Source organism: Chenopodium quinoa, unplaced genomic scaffold (assembly GCF_001683475.1).
Source record: "Chenopodium quinoa cultivar QQ74 unplaced genomic scaffold, ASM168347v1, whole genome shotgun sequence".
Taxonomy (NCBI): domain Eukaryota; kingdom Viridiplantae; phylum Streptophyta; class Magnoliopsida; order Caryophyllales; family Amaranthaceae; genus Chenopodium; species Chenopodium quinoa.
In genome coordinates, this window is record NW_018743391.1 from 1,871,082 (window position 1) to 1,888,322 (window position 17,241).

Consider the following 17,241-nt stretch of genomic DNA (forward strand, 5'->3'; position numbering starts at 1 on the left):
AACTTCATTCCCCACCCCCTAGGTATTTCCATTCCCATTCCTTACCCACCTTCACACTACCACATCACCACCTTCACACCTACCAACACCACCAGAAAACCAACCCACCTGCATACCTGACCACCGCCGCACTTACCCTGAGCACCGCCGCCCTCCCCTGACCACCACTGCCCCTCCTTCGACCCTCACCGCCCTCCCCTCCCCCGCAAAAACAACCCACACCCCCCTTCCTATCCCCATAAAACCGCTCCCAACCCTCCCACCACCCTCGAAACCCTAGCGGATGTTTTTGCGGGGGAGGGGAGATATGTGAGGGTGCGAGGAGCGGCGGTGAGGGGCGGGGGAGGTGCGGCGATGGTCGGCGAGTGGTGGAAGAGGCGAGGCGGTGATCGGCGAGTGATGGAGTGGTTGGGTGGTGGCTGGAAATTGTGGGAAGTGAAGCAATGTGGTGGTGGTGTGGTGGTTGGACTGGTGGCTGTGTTTCCTTTGTTATTCAAAACAAACAACACCCTAAATTTGGGGGATTTTCATTCCATTCCGATTCTTTCCCTTTGTTCATTCCATTCCGATTACCCTCTGTGAACCAAACGACCCCTTGATTTATCCTCAATATCTTCATTTTTAGCTTCTTATACATATGTTTATCATTTTCCTTTTACTAATAGTAGGAGAGCTCTATTTTTTATTTTTATTTATTTTAAAAGAACAAGCTCTAAATTATAGGTTTAAATTTTGTTCCATAAATATTTCCTTTTTTTTTCTTTTCTTTCTTCTTTTTTTTTTTAATTTTTTTTTTTAATAATGGATAATTTTCCTTGTTTTTAAACCTACTGAGATTACATGAAATCAAAAACTCATTTACTAAGAAAATGAGAGTGTCATGTAACATTGAAGATAGCACCCGGACACGTCAAGGCCAAGGCACGACACAACCCATCATTAAAAAGACAAAATACGTTACTGTGTGTGTTGGGCCATGAGCCTTCATTATTTGACAGAAAGAACAACAACAAAGCACAATCATTAAAAAGACACAATACGTTACTATGTGTGTTGGGAACAACAAAGCACGCTAAACTCAATGTTATTTGGTTTAGGCACAAAAGCATGACACGGTGGCATGTGGTCATGTGTCGGGCACAAATCATTCTTTTGAAAATTCAATACGATATGTAGCTCATGGGCTGGGCCCAGCCAACTCCAAAAAATGTGGACTCGACATGACCCATAACCATCTTTACATAGCACATGAAGATTTTTAATTGAGAAAAATATTCATGTGTTACAAAGTCAAGATGAGCATAAATTATAACTAAAAAGTTACACTTTAGCTTGATCACCTCTAAATCTCCACTCTATTCATCTTCATGGCAAAATACATCTCATGTATCCCTTGAAAAATATTACTGTAGTACAAACGTAACTTGAATGACCCCACATTTCAATTAAAAAAATGCACACTATTTTTTTTTTCTTTATTTTATAAATCTTGGATGGAATTGGAACGTATAGGCCTAATAACTTAGTACAAAAATACTCCAATATTCAAGCAACTTCTTTCATCAGTTTCATGCAATCAAAGACTTTCAACCTTTTTTTTTTTTTTTTTTTTTGAAACCTCAAAGACTTTCAACTTAGAACAAAAATGAACTATTGGAATTTACTTTATAGTGGCAAGATATTTTCATTAACCAAACTTAGGTGACAAGAATAAAAGTCTAGCAAAGCTACTATAAACTTAAAAGGCCATAATCAAGTTTAATTAATCTTTCACAACACAATCGTTTACTAGTATTAAAACAACCTTGATTCATCTTATCTTGATAAGAAATGTGACCTATTGTATTACACAGCATCTAGTATCAACATTGGAGAAATAAAACCATCACGGAATAGCATATGTCAAGTATGTTCATCTTATAGTGGAAATATTGAGATTAATTGGCTGTATTAGCCTTGTTTTTCAGAATAAACATATAGTACAATTAATGGGTAGAAAAAAGAATTAAAAAAGCAAATGGCCAACACAATGTTTACAAGAAGCTATAAGCATTCAAGGCCCTCAGAATTTAAAAGAAAAAAAAAAATTACACTCATACAAACAATATTTTCATCATAAATGCCCTGAATTATGCAGAGTAAAATTCTAAAACACAAATCCATCCAATTCTGGACAGGACATTATATGTACAGAAAGGAAAGATGACAGGACCATATGAAAAAGTTGGCCATTGCAATGCCCTAACCAAGATTCTACTCCTGTTGAAATTCAGGATTAAATGCAAGAGCCTCGCGATAGATCAATTCCCTCATCTGCTCCTCCGACAACGCATGTTGCTCAAAATCAAAGCAAAAGGGAGACATGCATATTGGCTCGTCACTTATGTCATGCAGCGAGTTCAAGTAATGATGTGCTAGTGCATCTTCAACTGCAATACATAAAATTTAGAAAGTTATAGCTAAAGAATATAATTTTCCCCTCAAATATTAAACGTATTAACGAAGCTGAGGAAGTATTTTCCATATCTCTCCTTTTTTTGGGATTAGGAATGAATGTGGACATATAAGTTCCCTACTTCTTAGATTATAGATTGTTGGCAAATGTTTTCATACGTCAAAGTTATTTCAAAGGGAAGTACAAATTTGTAGTTAAGTACTTGAAAGGCTGATTTTCAAGAAATGAGAATATGCAAAACAATACAAACTCAAGTAAGCATCACAATACCAGAAATATACTAAAATAAAAGGGTAATGCTATACATAGCCCTAAGGGCTATGTATAGGGATTCGCAGAAAAAATTCCAGAGAGCATACATGTGATAGAGTCTGTTTTGTCAATAGGTTAGTAGGTATGACCATAGAGAACTTATACCAAATTGAATACATCAAGTTACTAACCTACTAAAGCCAGTAGATTGCCTGCCAATATTTCTGTTGGCAAAGACAAGCCATTAATAGATGGCACATCAGACGTTTATTAAAATAAATCCTAGACATGACCTGTATAAAAGCAATTGACCATTACTTCAAGATTGAGAAACTATCCTAAGGGTCATATAAGCTGTCCTAAGTGACAGTCTCACCGTTCAGGCCATACCCTGCATTCGACCAGTTTAAAGACAGTGTGGCCCTTGAAAGGAGATTCAGAATATCAATTGGGTTTTTTTCAGAGTTGAATTGTATGCAACACTCACTAACAAAGGAGAAGCATAGAAACAAGGGGGCCATGTTATCAAAACTTACCAGTATGCTAGTATAACAGACGGCTACAATAGCAAATTGATAATTTCGGCCCAGTTTAACAAATTAGGTACTGAATTGTTTTGGCCCAGTTTAACAAATTAGGTACTGAATTGCAAAACAATTTGTATCTCATTCTCATAAATTAGGAAGCACAAGTCATAACTCAAATGAGAAAAATCTGACACACTTTTGAGACTTTAAATAAACCTTAGCCTGCATCAGGACCAAAAAAAAAAAAAAAAAAAAAAAAAAAAAAAAAAAAAAAAGAGGAGGCTGGCAAGGCTTTTGGATGTTATGAAAAAAAAAGAAGGGAAAGCCGCTATTTGAGAATCACGTAAGAAGTCAAGTCCAGTTGATTACTAATGATCACACTGCACCATACAACCAATTTGTTGTTAGTGCTACGCACAGCCACGCTGCATGCTCCAATGAGGTTATTTGAATGATAAAAAATAAAAAGAAATCAGAACGCCCAGCACGTACATGACTTTGAAACCTAGTTCATTGAAAAAAGGTCTGTAGCTTGGAGAAGAAAGGTTGGCTTGATGAAGTGGAAGATGGTATTGTTGGCAATTTTGTGGTGCACTTGGAAAGCAAGAGAAAAACCAATGGGTTTTGAGGGTATAGCCTCCCTTAATCAAGGTTAAAGTTTCTTTTTTAGGCTTTTGTATTGCTGAAGCCATATTTACTACAGTTTTAAGTTCTTCCCTGACTATGTAGATAAATTGATCCATGATAGGTCTACAGCATGAGTTGTTTGGCCCTTTACCCTCCGCCACAAAATTAATAGTAAAGTAAATTTTTAAATAGCAAGATTTCTGATTAGAATAACCAATATGGAGCTAGTAAAAAAGTGACTAGGATCATAGAAATAACACAATTATCATTAAGGGTCCATCGATACAAACATGCCATATACTATATTATAAGGGGACAAGACAGCATGAAAACTGAATTCTGACACACTTGAGCTTCAATTCTCCCTAATTTATATTGCCACAGTATTCTCCCACACTATAACATCCACCGAATTTCACACATTCAATGTCCAGTCAGAATGCATTTCATCTCCCTTTTATAATACTTGCAAGTTCTTGGAATTTTGCTCTATTATACCTTCCCTTAATTATTTTAAACAATTATTTCCCCATTTATTTCCTTATATATATATATATATATATATATATATATATATATATATATATATAGAGAGAGAGAGAGAGAGAGAGAGAGAGAAATAATTGTCAATGTAGTGAGCAATGACAGGAGAATGAGCTCCAGTGCAATTTATTGATTACCCCTTAAGTCCCCATCTAAAAATTATAATTAACATAAAATTGATCATTAGTACATCCATGTCTTGATAATTGATAACATGAAAGTTTAACTCATTTCCAAATGGGACATCTTTCGGAGATAAATTCAATTTACCTGTTATTCTCTGTCTGGGGTCAAATGTCAACATCTTCTCAATAAGATCAATAGCTGCTGGATGTACGTGTGGAAACTTCTCAGATAATGACTGCCTTCTAAATGGAGGGAGCTGACGAATATATCTTTTAGCATTTTCATTAAGAAATCCTAGCTCATGTTCTGAAGGGGTGCCAATCAGCTGCAAAGTACAAGTCAACATACACTTTTAGCCAGAGATAATACACTGCTACGGCAAAGAAAATTGGTTTATAGACCAACACTTTCAAAAACAGAACGCTATTCAAAAAATAAAAAGAAGATGTTTGTCAAGTTAGCTAATGCTTAAGTGAGAAGCCAACATTTTCTTCCTCATGTTGACTAGTAATTCTGGTATAATATTGGCATTAGAAATTGAAAGAAAAAATCAACATTTAAAAACTAAAACTACAAGAGGGGTAATAATTATTCACAATAAGATGCCCAGTCTCACAGTCAATATACCTCCATGAGCAGGCGTAACTGGTGCACATGATCTCTGCCTGGAAATAGAGGCTTACGGTCCATCAACTCCATAAATATACAGCCAACTGACCATACATCGATAGCAGCTGTATAATCTGAAGAATTCAATAATAACTCTGGAGCTCGGTACCATCTTGTCACAACATATTCAGTCATAAAGTCCGTCTCTGATGTTACTCGAGCTAGTCCAAAATCACAGATTTTTAAATCACAGTTGGCATTAAGCAAGAGATTGCTAGGCTTTAGATCCCGGTGAAGAACATTGGCAGAATGAATGTACTTCAATCCACGTAAAATCTGGTAGAGAAAGTACTGCAAAAACAATATTTATCAGAAAAAGTGCAAACCACAATTCAGTAGATGAGGTCATGAAGAGTACTATTTTTAACACAGACAACATGTACATATAGTACTCCTTCCATCCCTTAACAAGTGTCACTTTCCAACACTTAGCACACACTAATTCACATAATCTGCAATCAAGGCTTTGTCACTTTGTTGAAAAATCATACTACTTCGATGGGGATGGAGAGTCATTTTCAAAATGAGGGAGTAGAGATGAGCCAATTTTTAAGGTCAAGAGGGATATACTAGTCGAAGATATGATCGGGAAACGATATTACTATTACAACTCTGTCTGTGTGTGTGCGCACCGGGGGGAGGGGGTATGTTCCGGATCTGGATCAACTGTAGATCAAATTTGGCAAGTTACAAGAGCATGAAACAAAGCAGAAGAGTTACAGAGAAATAAAGGAATGGGGCCTAGTCCAAGAAATGTAGAGATGTTAAAGAAATTAAGACAGCACCAAATTCATAGGTTCTTGATGACCCTTTTGGGAAAGTTTTACGCAAAGTGTTGCACAAACCAGATGTGACTTATAAACCATTATATACAATCTTGGACAAAAAGCTGATAATAAGAGCCATTATATACAATCTTGGACAAAAAGCTGATAATAAGAGCCAAATAAAATAGCTCATTTAATTATGACTCACGGCTTAGTCTACACACACAGTTCATCCATCAATCATAATTCCAAACTTAACTTTGTTTGTATTCCCTGAACTAGGCAAGGAAATGAAAGAGAACTCCTGAAGATGAAATAATGCAAAGAGTATCCATCTTTCAGCTGTTACAATAAGGTTAGAGCTTTGACATCTTGAGGTATCTTAATTATGATACAAAAAGTCAGTAGACAGCAATTCTATGTTGATGCTCTACGTTAATAGATTGGGAGTTTTGGGACTGAAGAACAAGTAAATTCAACGAAAACATAAATAATGCACACCCTCTTTACAGAATATTAGGAACATGAACTACAAAAGTACATATTCTAACATAGATATCATCATAAACAACAGACCCTCTTCTGGCAAAAATTGACTAAGACATATATAGGTCTAGATTAATGCCTAATAAATAAGCAATTTCTTCCTATTCATTCTAACAAAAGTTGGAGACTTGGAGCCAAGCGTTGCTTTACACCACCATCAATAATGCTATGAAAGAATTGACAAAAAAAGTCAAACTGTCCCAGAGAATACACAGGATGAAGAGAGTGGGAACAGGAACAGCTGTAGGGGATAACAAGATTAAAGGAATATCAACAATCAACATGCATGTAAAGGATGCAGGAAGACACATTTGGTCATCTTTCTGGTCTCAACTAGATGATAAGCTTAATTCCTAAGAAGAGTGTTACGTAAGATGATACCTGACAATGCTCTTCTGATAATCCCTGGTTTGAACGGATGATTTGATGAAGATCAGTGTCCATCAGTTCATATGCTATATATACATCATTAAATGCCTCCCTTCGAGGAGGTGGTATAATGTCTCTAATTGCAACAACCTGCAAGGAGATTGCAAATCAAAAATGAACACCAACAGAACAAATTCCATGGAAGTCTTGGAGAGAAGATAAATAAAATAATTTACAGAACTACCTATATTGAGTTGATATACAAGTGGAGAATCAGGAGAAATTATAAAATAAACCAATCAGAATGTAAATAAGCTTCTCAGTCAAGGAATGCAAGCAGTTTTAATAGTCCACATGATTAGAAATATAATAGATCTTCTAGGCCAAATTATAGGATCAAATTAAGGGGTAAAGAGCACTAAGATGTATTTAGGTTGATTTGGTTCTTTAATTGACTAGCCAATGGAAATCATCCAAATATGGACATGGATAGTGCAACTACAAGAAACCTTGAAACTTACACCAAATTGAATGATAAACACAAGATCCGCTATCGAAAATAACCCCTTCCTAGCCAAGTAGTAGTAGGTCAAAGATGCTTCTTGTACTGTTAGTGTCCAAGAAATAGGATAGAAGAATGGGCTAAATAATCTTGTAAAGGTTATAGATTTCTAGACATAATAATATCAAGATCTATTAGCACAGCCTCCGGAAAAAATGTAAGCATGAAGATCGAATTCAACCATATAAGTACTTTATAATATCTAGATTTATTAATGCAGCCAATAAAAAATAATGTAAGCAGGAAGGACCAAATTAACCAAATAAGGACATCAATTAAAGAAATTGCTTGCACTAACTACTTCAATTGGCAACTAGAACCAAGGATCCTAGAACGCTGGTATATTTCAGTCCACAGCTCAAGACTAGGTGTCAACTACTTGTCCAAAAATATTGGAATAGGGGTAAAAGCCCATTCAAAGCTAAGAGGAAATATCAATTATAAGATATTGCCAACTAGTTGAAGTGAAATGTATGTAGGAACATTAAATCAACAACTTTCCCATTTACTCGGATTTCTCTAGAAGCACCCAGTTTCTTATCTGTTTTGAGTGCCAGGTATGGAAACATATCCATGTATAAGACATGTCAAGGCTTTGGTAGTAAAACAAGAACAAGTAGTCCTAACTCCTATAATAGTATATGACATTCATAAAAGGGATCCCTAACTTTAATAGAATTGCATGCATGTTACAGATTCACCAATACACATTTCAGAATTCAGATTGAATTATTTGCAAGTTCTATTATATATTATAACCTCAAGCCCATTTAGGAGCTAAATCACAAAAGCATGATATTCAATTGCCCACTTTAATGACTATTTTTTTCTCTATAAAGACGTCATTTAAGATTGTTAAGGTGCTTAGCTGAAAGTTGAAAGTGTCCGGAAGGATTTCATACATATGAAATGAATATTAAGATGAATATATTCCAAATAACATAGGTCTTTATGAAACAAATGAACAACTAGAATCTAATTACAATAACAACTTTCAATGTTAAACGTGGATCCTAAAAAGTTGTCAAAAACTGATCATTTTCCTTTGACTTGGTAGAATCAAGGATTTTCTTGAAAGATTTTGTCTATCAATTAGAGAAGATATTAAGAAACCAGGGGTGGGGAGTTAATGGTCGTTTTAGCTATGCTTCATAGGCTAACAGGTTTTTAAAAATTTGTAAAGGAAGCGGGGGTGGGGAAGAAGCTAATGGTCGGTTTAGCTATGCTTCATAGGCTAAACAGGAAAAACAAATTCTTTGTAACGGCCAAGTATACTGAAATACGCTTGATATTTAAACAATAAAGCTCCTGTATTTGGAAAAACAAAGAGATTTGTACAAATTGAACATTCAATTGCAGCGAAGATGGTATTAATTGAAAAAATCGCACCAAATTCTGATAAGTTGCTTGGCACACAAGATGTCACAATATAACTATCTCCTAAAATCATTAACCAACACCAGATTCCAATCTTCTGCTTTGCCAACCACACTCACTTAACACATAATTATGTTTTTATTGCCAGTCAAATGGCGTAATGTGTAACACAGCATTTGATGCGAGCTCTTTTTACACCCATTAATCATTTTTGAATTTCTTTTTTATGCCCCCTTTCGGGGGGGGGGGGGGGGGACAAGGGGTATAATTTTATTGTTACATTATATATTTTCGTGAGTCATGAACATCAGTTGAAAATTCTTGATATTTTTCTTGTTTCTTTAATATCTTTTGATTGTATTTAAAACAAATCATCATACATCAAGGAACAAAGCTAAAAACATCAATATTGTGCAAATAGTGGCCTTTCCAGACTCAATATTGAGCAAATATTGAAGCGACATTGATAACAAACTCTGTTCTCAGGTGCTGAGAGTTCAAGCTTGTGAGCATTTTATACAATAAGATGAATCGTGGTGTAAGGGCAAGCTTCTGACCAACCAGAATTTTCAATATCAGGCACAAAATCAATTCTTCAATATTCCCATTTCACTTAAATCACTAGTCAGTTCCGACTTCTAATTGCTAAACTGCTCAGGCTAGCAAATTACAGTCTCGTGATGAATATTAATCATATATCTTATCACTTTTTCAGAGTAGAGAAAAATTAAGGGGGAACTTATCTCCATGCATCTTATGTTGCACTGAATCTTCATCTTTCCTTTCTCTTCTAAAAGCATTTTATACCAAAAGAACCAATTCTTAGTAAGAAGAAACATAACAAAACACACAGAGTTACATGGTTCAATGTCCATGTGGAGGCGATAGAAACTTTTATTGATCTTGAGGGCATACATAGAAATAAACTAGGTTATAAACCCTATAGTTGTAATCCCAAAATAGAAATAAAATTAACCCCGAATATAGGCCCAAACAGAAAACAGTTGCCCAATTTAACAATATCATTAGTTTTGAACCCCCTCTGTGTTGGGTTGTTTGTAACCGACAAACAGATGGAAGGCATTTTCTAAGACTAGGGCAAAAGGTCAAGAAACTTACAATTTTATTCTACTATTCTTCTTTAGAACAGCTTTGAGCACAAACTTCTTTTGGTTGTATATAGGAACAGAGATGGAGGGAAAATTCAGATCTAGGGGCTCCCATAAAAAATCAGGTGTACTACAGTGTTGAGCAATAGCACATACTTTCATATTCACATGCTTAGGAAATCTCTACTTGACTTTCATTTAATGCTGTTTTCTTTGTTTTCTTTTTCAATAGATCACCTTAATCACCTTCCTTTTCCGCCAATCTCCTGTCTGGTGATGCAAATGTCAGTGAAATTTAACCTAAGCACCCTGTTGTCTTTGTAGAAAGTATAATTTTTACAACCATTATGAGTATACCTACTTTTGTTAGGAAAACATAATGTCCTTGTTTAGAATCGTACTTCCTCCGTTCTATTAATATTGCAACAATGGACTTTTTGCACTATTCATCACTCTTGTTTGACCATATAATATGAGTTATACGTTAAGCAAAATATAGTCAAGTGGGATCTTGTTGGATTCGTCTCATAAAATACTTTCACAATATCAACTTTTTATAATTATTACTCTTACACAATTATAGATATTTAGCATATATAAGGTGTTTCGGGATGCGTAATTTTCTCCTTGTTGCAATATTAACAGAACGGAGGAAGTATTTATTTTCCCATCTATGTCTCTTCAAGGTCAACATCAATGTTAATTCCGTAATCCCACCGTGAGCCAAAACAAATACGAATTATGACATAAAAGTAGTACATTCATGGGTCTCATGGCCTAATCTAACAAGTTAGGTAATGAATTGAAAACCTATACCCAATCCCAGGCAAATAGGTATTATTGTCCGCATCAATTACTCTAGCCATTAATATTATTATGCAGGATCTAGCACATCAAGTATCAAACTAAACCTGAGCATCCACAAAATGTGATTAATCAACAATAGATCTTGTTAATCAAGCAAGTACAATGATTTTGCCAATATTCTGAACGATTTACAAAAGATATTTAAGCAAATGAAGAATATAAAGGGCACAAAAATGTTGTCACTTAATCTCCTGAAGCCAATGCTAGACCTAATCTTTCTTTTTTTTTAAAAGTCACCACCACTACATGCACTCAAAAAATTCTAAAAATGAAAAATTGTATATTCAATATATGCAGTATACTTTTATTCATTCTTGTACATCATTTCACTATGCCAACAACCCGGATTATTATAGTTTCAAGTGACATATGAACATATCAAATCCCAACCAAAAAATTGCGCCATGTTGTGTTGCTTGTTTTTCCATTGATTTTCTCCTTAAGACCACAAATCTGAACGTAAGCCAAACTACTTAGAGATCCGCTTGACTTTCAACTATATATCCTATAACAAATATCTTTCATCAACTCATGCATCTGGCATGGTCTAGTAGAAAGTATCAACTCTACAACGCCTTATATAGTTACACTCATAAAGATACTCCCACTTTTTCAAGTGAACACGTGTCAAGTAGGATATATATATATATATAATGTAACTTTTGAATTAGAAGAGCACAACCTACTCCAAGTCTCTAACCACAAGCTGCTAGAAATTAATAGCAAGTGTAATGCATACTGTTCACATTTTCCCTTGGGTGTTTCTCCTGATAATCCACCCTCACTAATTAAATGGAAAGTCTTGACAGCTCAGACAACCTCCAAAACTAAAGTATCTAAGAAATTTAAAATTAATAATATCCCAAAAAAAACTTACAGCTATTACCTAATCGATCTCATCAGCGTTATGAATCTTGTGATCATATATCAAAATGACTACTTTTTCATAAGCCAAAAAACCTTGATCTGACAATAATCATTCATCAAAAACGACTACTTTTTCATAAGCCAAAAAACCTTGATCTGACTATAATCCTTTTTTGATATTGCAGAGTATGATCCTCCACAGAAAGATTACGACTTTCAATACCCAAAAAACAAAATACCGATAAAGAAACATAACACCTTTAGTGGATTTAAGTTGTCCAATGTCCACACCAGTATCTCCGACCACTTCAATCACTCCTGTAAACTAAAAAGAAAAGCTACCGATATCTATGGCGTCTCGAGTTATCAACTTTTAAGTTGATCAAAACCGGTTCTTAATCATGTAAATCAATGAGCTCAAGTAAACACTGTCTAGAGAATTAATAAAAACAAGTTCAATGAATGAACCGTCATACCGCCAAACAACATAAATCCCAACAGTACAAAAATTGATTAACACATAAACAAAACCCGAAAACCGAAAACTAAATACAAATAATCACTCACTGACGTTTTCATGATCCATATGCCTAAGAAGCTTGATCTCACGCAAAGTCCTCTTAGCATCCACTTTATTATCAAACGCATTCGCAATCTTCTTAATCGCAACATGTTCATTCGTATCCGAATTCAACGACGAACTACACAAAAAAAAAACCCCAAATCCAAAATCAACCAAAATCACAATCAAATCAAACAACAACAAAACAATCAAATTCGAGAGAGAAAAGAAAATCAAATTACCAAACAATTCCATAAGCGCCTTTTCCAATAGGCATAATAGGGGGCTTATGCTTAGCAGTAACCTCAAAGATGTTCCCGAAAATGTTGTATTGAATAAACTTTCCGCCATGGCTAAGTGTCGCTGGAATACTAACCTGCTGCTGCTGTTGCGGCGGTTGTTGCGGCGGCTGTGATTGATCGGACGACGGCGGAGGGTGGTTTTCCGGCGGAGCTCCGGCGGCATCCATCATGTCGGTGTCGGAGGGTTGAGCAGCTGAGGCATCCATGATTGTGTGTGTGTCTGAGCTCTCTGAAACCCTAGAATTGGAAAATGGGGATCTCTTTACTGTTTTTTTCTTTTCTTATTCTCTCTCTCTCACATTAAGCAGTTAAGCTGCTTATTTTTATGGGTGATAAAATGATGATTTATTGATTTATGTTAATATTGATATGAATTATCAATATTAATTCATTGTTTGTTTGTAAGATAAAGGTAGAATAAGGTAAGTGCATAACTAGATTGAGTTGTTTAATTGATGGATGTTTTTGACGTTATTATGGTTAAAGTGGTTTGTTGAATGATTTTGTCTTTGCATTATTGGTTGTTAGTTGTTTTTGATGTTATTATGGTTCAAAGATAATGTGAGATTACTACAACTCGTGTATTGTAATTGTTTGAAAAAACAACGTATGATTACAAAAACTTTTATTAGACGTGGTTACTTGATGTCTTTATAGGATTACATGACATCACCATGCTATAGTAACATATCAATGACCTGTATTTATGGTTTTTTTTTTAATAAAAATGAGTTTTTTTTTTTTTGAATATTTTTTTTAATAAAAATGAGTTTTGTTTAACAAGTCTATAATTAAAAAAAATGAAAATAATAACGAATATTATTTAACATATCAAGTCATATAAATAGCATAATTAGTACTTTTCAAAATAAATAGCATAGTTAATAAAATTAAAATACAGTAAATAGTTTTAGGAAATATAATTAGCTTTTTTTTTTTTTGAAAGAAAGAAAGAAAGGAAATATAGTTAGCTAATTATGCAACTGAGTTGCATTTTTTGTTTTTTTTAGGGCCTAATGTCTTCAGTTTATTTTCAATTTAGTTTAGTTCAGTTCAACTCCAATAAGTTCAGTTTTAGTTCAGTTCTTATCTTAATATCCTTCTCTCATAAAATATTTAGTTCGGTTCAGCTTTAATAAGTTCATTTCATTTCAGTTCAGTCAATTAGAACAGACCCTTAAGGCTTAAATACTAATTATTTGTTTTAGGAAACTACTCATCTTTTTTATATATTACTAGCTTTATTTAGTAATTACTCAATACTCTATCTTACTTAGCAATAATTTTGTCAAAAAAAATCTTACTTAGCAATAATGCATTAATATAATTGTGGTTATGAAATATTTAGAAATTTTTTAATTAAGTTAAGTTATTTTTTGCCAAAGTAATACTTGGAACTCTCATCAATTTTTTTATGAAGTAATACTTTGGGAGAAAGAACACTTACAAATATACTCTGAACTCTCACCAATGTCCCATTTAGGCATTAAGGTAAGTTATTTTTTGTCAAATTAATAGTCGGAACTCTCATCAATTTTTTTATGAAGTAATACTTTGGGAGAAAGAATACTTACAAATATACTCTGAACACTCACCAATGTCCCACCTAGCCACCTTCGGTGAAATAGGTTGAGCATATTGTAGGCACGAAAATTTTATTATAGGTCGTTGCATATTGTTTGGATTAAGGTCAAATTGTTGACTTGTATTTGACTTTTAGGTTTACATTGGCCCATGCCTATTTTATTTATTTTAGTTGGATTCGTGTCACTTAATTAAATGGTAAACCCAACAAAAATGGTTAAACTATTAGTCAAATGAGTTGTCCATGAAAATGAGTGGAAACGGATTTTTCAATCTATTTCAGTAAAGGGGTTGTTACGTGTTAAAACCATAGCCTATGAGTTCTATAAATGAAGCCCTCCCCTCTCATTTGATATATAAAGAAAATCTAGAGACAAGCCTTTATAAACCTATAATCTTGGGATTCGTTAAACATCGCCCACAAATTACTACATAAAGCCCGCATTTTATAATTTTTTGACAAATTTGCCCTTTTTATAATTTTAACCGAAAACAAATTTTTCGCACTAAAAAAATGTGGATCACCGAAGAGACGTCGTCGGCGGCGATATGCACCGGAGAGTCGCCATCGTTGCCGGAAAACGAGGTTCGTAACGTATCGTAAGGACGAAATGGTGGCTGGCGCCTAGCCGAGAAGGCCAGGCCGTGGTTGTGGCGCCTAGCCAGGACGCCGCCACCGTGGCACAGGCGCCTGGTGGGGAAGCCTCACCAATGGGAGTGGCGCCTGGCCAGGACGCCGGAGCCACGGTGGAGGCGCCTGGCCAGGCGCCACTAGGGGCTGCTTTAATTTTTTTTTTTTTTTTTATTTAATTTCTCTTTTTTTTTTTTTTTTTTTTGAATTTTTTTTTTGTTTGTTTGTTTGAAAGCAAATAAACAAGTTACGGAAATAAATGCAAAGAAAAAACCCTAGTAACAGGGTACCCAGGACCCTGTACACCGGCGTCATTCAGTATCGTGATATCGTGGAGGCGTACATGCCCCAGCGTTGTCTTCGCCAGCTTGGATTTGTCCAAGTCGTCCCTCCTCCCCCGGCATGGCCGATGAAGGCGGTCCAATCAGCATCGTCGAAGGACTACGTCGTGCAGTGGCCGGACATCATGACTGCTGTTGATAGTTTGGAACAGACACTTGCGCACTGGGAGTCGGCGTCCACAAGAGATTACTGATTGTCACGGCATGTTATTTGTAGATCATTTTAAACATTTTTATTTTAGTTTTTGATATTTTTCATTTACGTTTGCATGTCGATGAATTTAACATTGTGGTTTAAGTTTGTAACATTTCAGCTTATTGTTTTAGATTTCAAAATGCGACAATGGTCTATGTAACCTTATTTTTACGTTGCTGTTTTAATGACAACAGTAATTTAAAAACAGCAAACGATGTTGTCGCTTTCAAACAAACAAACAAAAAAAAATTCAAAAAAAAAAAAAAAAAAAAAAAAAAAGAGAAATTAAATAAAAAAAAAAAAAAAAAATTTAAAGCAGCCCCTAGTGGCGCCTAGCCAGGACGCCGGAGCCACGGTGGAGGCGCCTGGCCAGGACGCCGCCGCCATGGTGGCGGCGTCCTGGCCAGGCGCCCCCACCGTGGCTCCGGCGTCCTGGCCAGGCGCCACTCCCATGGGTGAGGCTTCCCCACCAGGCGCCTGTGCCACGGTTGCGGCGTCCTGGCTAGGCGCCACAACCACGGCACGACCTTCTCGGCTAGGCGCCAGCCACCATTTCGTCCTTACGATACGTTACGAACCTCGTTTTCCAGCAACGATGGCGACTCTCCGGTGCATATCGCCGCCGACGACGTCTCTTCGGTGATCCACATTTTTTTAGTGCGAAAAATTTGTTTTCGGTTAAAATTATAAAAAGGGAAAATTTGTCAAAAAATTATAAAATGCGGGTTTTATGTAGTAATTTGTGGGCGATGTTTAGCGATTCACATAATCTTCCCCCCCCCCCCCCCAAAAAAAAAAAAAAAAAAAAAACTAAGAATTTATTTGAATGACTTTTGGATACAATAACGAGAATGTAAAATTATTTTCCTCAAACTTTTCATTAAGAGGGAAAGGATTCTCAAGACCTAGAAAAGGAGCAATAAATCACAATTCTAGAAGACGAATATTGATTGAGATATTTGAGATCAAGCCTCTTTTGACTTTATAGTGGAGATTAAATTAGTGAATCACTAGATTAGCCCCGTGCGATGCACGGTTTTAAAATAAGAAATGAATTATAGACTCTTTAGCACATATTGAGAGAAAACAAATACTTTCTTTGTATTTGTCAAAAAAATAAAAACTACTTTCTTTGTACGAGTAGTACTTTCTAATTAAATACGAAGTATGAAAATACAATTTCCAAAAATCTATTTTTTCATATTTTTTTTAGATTCAATTAAACTATACTATTAACTATATTTAACAATTACTTGTAAATAATAAAATAGCGTAATATGCGTAGAAAACTTAAAATTTAAAACTCAATTTGAATTTAATTTTCAAAACAATTAAATAGGGTATCAAAGGGGGGAAAACAAACAATATGACACCATCCTTGCGTTTTGACGGGGAAAAAAAAGTAAGAGAGTGACACGTAAGCAGTGATGACGTCAGCGGTTGTTACTTTAGTAATATTTATTATAGATGTTAGAGATTGTATTCAAAATTATTAAATTACTGTAGTAAAATTATATTTATTTTGATTCTTTATATTATTGCAGACTCAAAATTAGGGGTCGTTTGGTTCGTAGAGGGTAATCGGAATGGAATAAACAAAGGGAAAGAAGGAGAATGGAATGAAAAACCCTTACATTTGCCATGTTGTTTGCTTTGAAAATAATGGAAATAAGCGACCAATCCACACAACCACCGAACCACCACATCACCACCACACAACCACCCATTTTTTTTCAAATCCCACCTATTTCAGCCGCCGTTCACCGCACTCCCCCCACCACTCGCCGCCGTTCGCCGCAACCTCCTCGCCCTTTGCTGACCCTCCTCTTCCCCCGCAAAGTTTTTCCCGTCTTCCCGCCAAGCCCCTTGCAAAACCCTTAAATCCCCTTCCTTCCCCGGAAAAGCGTCAGACAACCCTCCCACACCCTCGAAACCCTAGGCGCTAGGGTTTCGAGGGTGGTG

General features: G+C 35.6%; 1 protein-coding gene across 1 annotated transcript; it reads right to left on the reverse strand.

The window, feature by feature from the left end:
• Positions 1-1,895: 1,895 nt before the first annotated feature.
• LOC110738704 (mitogen-activated protein kinase homolog MMK1-like) lies at positions 1,896-12,881 on the reverse strand. The gene is made up of 6 exons (XM_021919109.1): positions 12,468-12,881; positions 12,235-12,364; positions 6,894-7,031; positions 5,158-5,490; positions 4,675-4,855; positions 1,896-2,429 (listed from the first exon to the last, which is right to left on the reverse strand). The coding sequence occupies exons 1-6, from the start codon at positions 12,731-12,733 to the stop codon at positions 2,254-2,256; spliced, it is 1,224 nt and encodes a 407-aa protein (XP_021774801.1). The 5' UTR covers positions 12,734-12,881; the 3' UTR covers positions 1,896-2,253.
• Between the last annotated feature and the right edge of the window lie 4,360 nt (positions 12,882-17,241).

Coding starts and splice junctions, on each gene's coding strand:
- LOC110738704 (XM_021919109.1), bottom strand. CDS start 12,733: ATGGATGCCTCAGCTGCTCAACCCTCCGACACCGACATGATGGATGCC. Junction 7,032..12,234: donor GGCATATGGATCATGAAAAC/GTCAGTGAGTGA, acceptor ATCTCCTTGCAG/GTTGTTGCAATTAGAGACAT. Junction 2,430..4,674: donor CCCCAGACAGAGAATAACAG/GTAAATTGAATT, acceptor TATGTATTGCAG/TTGAAGATGCACTAGCACAT.